Genomic DNA, 5,751 nt, shown 5'->3' with positions numbered 1-5,751 from the left:
TGTGTGGTATATGAATGACAGACAGGTGGTATATAGGAATTAGATGGCAGGTGGTATTGAGGTTATGTGTGGTATATGAATGACAGACAGCTGGTATATAGGAATTAGATGGCAGGTGGTATTGAGGTTATGTGTGGTATACGAATGACAGACAGCTGGTATAGGAGTAACAGACAGGTAATGAAACAAGTAACAGTTGGTATGAAAATAGATAGACGACAGAGATAGTGACAGATAGACAGGTAGAAAGTGACTGATGGTAAATAGAGATAAATGGATAGATAGATAACAGGTGACAGGCAGGTAAAAAGTGACAGGAGAGACAGGTAGCAGAAAGACAGGTGATAGACAGACAGGTGACAGGTGACAGTAGTAAGTTTGTCAGTGTGGCAGGTTAAGATAGGTTAGGTTAGGTTAGGTTGGCAGCATAGTAGTGAGTGTGTGGCAGGTTAGGATAGGTTATAGGTGACAGCATAGTAGCGAGTGTTAATATGACAGGTTTTAGGTAACAGAGCATAGTGTGGTTAGGTGAGGTTAAGGTGACAGTAGCTTAGAGTGGTGAGGTGAGGTGAGGTTAGGTGACAGTAGCGTAGTGGTGAGTGGTTTAGTATGACAGGTTACGCTTGCTTTCAGACGCGCGGCGGCAACTCAGTACATCAAGTCACGGTCTGTTACAAAAAGAATCACAGAGTAAGTTGTCAGCCTCACACTCACTACTACTACTACTACTGCTACTGCTACTACTACTACTACTACTACTACTACTACTACTACTACTACTACTACTACTACTACTACTACTACTACTACTATACTTTTGTTCATTTTAGGGCTTTGTAACGATAACTACTACTGCTACTACTATTACGACTACTACTACTACTACTACTACTACAATAACAGTTGTAGATATATTAGTTACAGTACATATATCTCTTTCAAACTCTTTCTATCCAAGTTATGATAAATAGATGCAGTAATAACAATAAGATTCCAAATATGCCCAAAAAAATTTAAATGAGAAAGCTAGAATTGAAAAGATATTAATTAAAAACTATTAATTATCTCATCCCACAACATTTTTATTAACGTTCTTGAAATAGTGAAAGAATGATAATGATAAGATTGAAAATATGAAAAATAGACAATAATAATAAGATTCAAATGTGCAAATAAAAGATAAGATAGGAGATTGTAAAGATGTATTATTAGTATGAGCACATATCTTCGCTACATTTGTCCCGCCATCAAACAGTTGCATTCAAGTTATGATGAAAAAAAGAAGGAAAAGAGAAATTACACATTGATAAAAAGAAGGAAAAGAGAAATTTACATATTGATAAAAACAAGAAAAAGAGAAAATTACACATCTTATAAAAACTAATTCGATTTAGATCACGTAAAGAAAAACGAATGAAAAAAAAAAAAAATCTTTTCACTAAAACAAAAAGAATAAATAGATAAATAAATAAAAATGGAAAATAAATACCCATAATTATTTTTCATCAAACAAATAAATAAAGCAACAAATATCTTTTCACTAACAAAAAAAAAAAAATACGTATATTTTTTCTTTCATCAAACAAATAGGCAAAATTAAATAAAGAATGATTAATAGGTCAAATAAATAGAAAATAAATATAAATACATTAAAAATAATAATCTTTTCACTAACAATAAATAAATAGATAAGATAAATACGTACAAATTTTCTTTCAACAAGTCAACATTTCCTCCTTAATCTTTTCGTTCTTTGTTTGGATTGGCTAGTTGCATCGTGTACGTTTGTGTATGTGCGTATGTATGTACGTATATCTTGCCTATGTGCGTGTTTGTGTACGTATAGGCTAGTGTGTTTATTTCCATCCTTACCAAAATTTTCTCATATTTTTTGTAATTTTCCAGATTTTATTGTTTTTCTCTACTAGTTAATTTATTCTCCTTTATTTTCTTTATTTTATTGTATCAGTGTGTTTATTTTAGGCGCGTAGTGTGTGTGTGTGTGTGTATGTTGGTTTGTATGCTTGGCTATTCATTACTGGCTGTTTATATTTATTGTTCTGTATTCGTATGTTTGTTTTTTTAATTTATCAAAGTTTGCCCTGAAATTTTGAGTGGGTATTCCCGTTTTTTGTTATAATTACAGTGAACCTTCTCTATATCGGACACACAAGTCGGATATCGCTTATTTCGGACGCTACATTGCCACTGGACTAATTTGGTTTTGATCGGATGCGCGGCGATATAAGTGGCAAGCGTCCAGTACAGTTTCCCGCCAACCAAACACCCCCTCCCCTCCCTCTCTTCCCCAAATCCCCTACGCATCACCACGTGGGGTTGACTCCTGTTCGTATTCAGAAACGTCTTACCCTCTCACTACGTCAGTTTTCCAAGGCCACACACAACGAGTCAGGTTTTCTAGACATTCCTCTTTAAACAAACTAGAAATCTTGCAAATCTATCGCCAGAATCATGAAAATACTCTTAAAAACACGAATAGGGGCAAATAGCAGGGATTTCCAGACACTTTCTCCTTTTAATGAACTAGAAAGCTTGCAAATTCATCACCAGAATCATGAAAATACTCTTAAAAACACGAGTAGAGATTTTCAAGACAATTTCTCCTTTAAACAAACTAGAAATCTTGCCAATCTATCACTAGAACCATGAAAACACCCTTAAAAACACGAGCACCTTCAAGTGGAGCCTTTAGAAAACAGTGAAGGAGAGAGAGAAGTGTTTCATAATATGGGCCTTACTGATCACAACTACGGTCACTCGCGCGTCTCTCACCTGCCTCTGCACAGTACATACGTATAGGTGATAGTGTCCGTATAGTAACCAGTTTATTTTTATACTTCGGACGCTTGCCGTTATTTCAGGCGGGGAAACGGACATCGGGTTTTTTCGGAGTTTTGGGGTATTTCGGCAAGGTGTTTCCCAAGTTGATCCGATATAGTGAGGGTTTGCTGTATTGTTATTGTTGTTATTATTATTATTATTATTATTATTATTATTATTATTATTATTATTATTATTATTATTATTACTACTACTACTATTACTATCACTATTTTATTGATTGCAGAGAGAGAGAGAGAGAAATTACTTTTATGCAACCAAGTTAATTGTAGTAGTAGTAGTAGTAGTGGTGGTGGTAGTAGTAGTAGTAGTAGTAGTAGTAGTAGTAGTAGTAGTGATGGTGGTTTATGAAAATGATTCTGATTTTTATAGAATATTAAGATTGTTGCATTTTGATGAACTACTACTACTACTACTACTACTACTACTACTACTACTACTACTACTACTACTATTATCTTATTTTTTTTACCATTAATATTATCCTTTCGTTATGACTACTACTACTACTACTACTACTACTACTACTACTACTACTACTACTACTACTACTACTACTACTACTACTACTACTATCAGAGACCACTACTACTACTATTAGAGACCCTGGTATCACTCAAACAATAGAAGCAGTTTTCTCGTGAGTGTTCTTTCTTTCTTTCTTTCTTTCTTTCTTTCTTTCTTTCTTTCTTTTTACTTGTTCTGTTGTTCTTCCTTTGTTTTCCCTTCTTATATTACAACAACAACATCATCATCATCATCTGACACTTTCTTCCTATCACCACCACACACCACACCACCTCCTCCTCCTCCTCCTCCTCCTCCTCCTCCTCCTCCTCCTCCTCCTCCTCCTCCTCCTCCTCCTCCTCCTCCTCCTCCTCCTCATTGTTTTGTTTTTTTTTTTTCTTTATTTTGCTTTTTTCTTTTGTTAGTGAAAATTCTCTCTCTCTCTCTCTCTCTCTCTCTCTCTCTCTCTCTCTCTCTCTCTCTCTCTCTCTCTCTCTCTCTCTCTCTCTCACGAAATAATAAAAACTTCTTTCAACTCAAAGTAATTTAATCTCATTCTTAAGAGAGAGAGAGAGAGAGAGAGAGAGAGAGAGAGAGAGTTGGCAGCGTTGCAAGAAATTGTACCCAAAGAAAAAAATATTTGGATAAAAAGAAAAGAAAATGTATTACCTCTCTCTCTCTCTCTCTCTCTCTCTCTCTCTCTCTCTCTCTCTCTCTCTCTCTCTGAAGCAGCTCAGTTTTTTGTATTTAAATTTTTTCACTTCTTTTTATTTAACTTGTAAATGAGAGAGAGAGAGAGAGAGAGAGAGAGAGAGAGAGAGAGAGAGAGAGAATGAATGTACAGCTCATCGCCACCACCACCACCACCACCACTATCACCACCACCACCACCACCACCAGTTTAGAATTCTGAAGTGAAAAAAAAAATTGATAAAAGAAACATGATATCAAATGAAGCAAAGAAAGAAAACGGAGAATAAGTAAATAAAACAAGAATTTCTGATAACAAATAATAATAATAATAATGATAATAATAATAATAAACTGACATTATTTTATTTATTTATTTATTTATTTATTTATTTATTTATTTATTTTCACATTTCTGTTATTATCTTGCTTTCTCATATATAGTTTGTGTATATATGCATTTAGTTACCTATTTTATTGCTTATTATGTAATTTATCTAACTTTTCTATCCTGCACTACTTACTATTACTATTACTATTATTATTATTATTATTATTATTATTATTATTATTATTATTATTATTATTATTATTATTAGAGCGGGGCCTGTGTACGTAGATAAATTGTGTACATGTGTGTGTGTAGATGTAGGTGTTGAAACAGTCACACACACACACACACACACACACACACACACACACACACACACACACACACACACACACACACACACACACACACACTCTCTCTCTCTCTCTCTCTCTCTCTCTCTCTCTCTCTCTCTCTCTCTCTCTCTCCACCAAAACACCAAAAACACCCCAAAACACACTAAAACAACACTAGAACTAATAAACCCAATCTCTCTCTCTCTCTCTCTCTCTCTCTCTCTCTCTCTCTCTCTCTCTCTCTCTCTCTGTCTCTGTCTCTCCTTTTTCCTCTCCATTCACTTCTCCACCTCTCCACAGTTCGCAGGCATCTTCCACTTCAAATTCCTGGTGTCTGAACTGGAGGAGCTTGTCGTGGGAGGCGGTGACGGTGAGGTGGTTGTGACAGCAACGGTAGGAGACGCGCACTGGGACACCACGAATGCTGCTTATGCCACCACGAGGATCTTCAGTTCAGCCATTCGTCTAACCTTCTTGGGGGAGTCTCCGCAGGTGTTGAGGCCCCCTATGCCGTTCAGATTCTATGTAAGTGTCTGTGGGGTGTGTTTTGGGTGTGTTGGGGTGTGTTTTGAATGTTTTTGATGTGTTGGGGTGTGTTTTGGGTGTGTTGCGGTGTGTTTTGGGTGTTTTTGATGTGTTGGGATGTGTTGAGATGTGTTTTTGATGTGTTGGGGTGTGTTTTTGGTGTATTGGAGTGTGTTTTGGGTGTTTTTGGTGTTTGGGTTTTGGGGTGTTTTTGATGTATTGGGGTGTGTTTTGGGTGTTTTTGATGTGTTGCGGTGTGTTGAAATGTGTTTTTGGTGTCTTTGGGTGTGTTTTGGGTGTATTGGGTGTTTTTGGGTGTGTATAAGGATGTTTTGGGTGTGTAATGGGGTGTGTTTGGTGTGTATTGGGTGTATTGGGGTGTTTTCGGAGTGTGTTTTGAGTGTATTGGGGTGTTTTAGGTGTGTAGGGGTGTGCTATGGGTGTATTGATCTCTCTCTCTCTCTTTCTCTCACTCTCTCTCTCCCCGTCTCCCTCCCACAG

General features: G+C 36.4%; 1 protein-coding gene across 2 annotated transcripts in view; it reads left to right on the top strand.

The window, feature by feature from the left end:
• Window positions 1-5,751, top strand: part of LOC123500963 (CD109 antigen-like) — a 32,897-nt gene that overhangs the window by 25,663 nt on the left and 1,483 nt on the right. For both annotated transcript variants that reach the window (XM_045249571.1, XM_045249541.1), the window contains exon 8: window positions 5,026-5,250. In XM_045249571.1, coding sequence (XP_045105506.1) covers window positions 5,026-5,250 — 225 coding nt within the window. The remainder of the gene's footprint in view (window positions 1-5,025; window positions 5,251-5,751) is intronic.

The sequence above is a fragment of the Portunus trituberculatus genome, chromosome 1 (assembly GCF_017591435.1).
Source record: "Portunus trituberculatus isolate SZX2019 chromosome 1, ASM1759143v1, whole genome shotgun sequence".
In the NCBI taxonomy this organism is placed as follows: domain Eukaryota; kingdom Metazoa; phylum Arthropoda; class Malacostraca; order Decapoda; family Portunidae; genus Portunus; species Portunus trituberculatus.
Note: the sequence above shows the minus strand (reverse complement) of the source record. Positions and strands in the feature narration are given on the sequence as shown.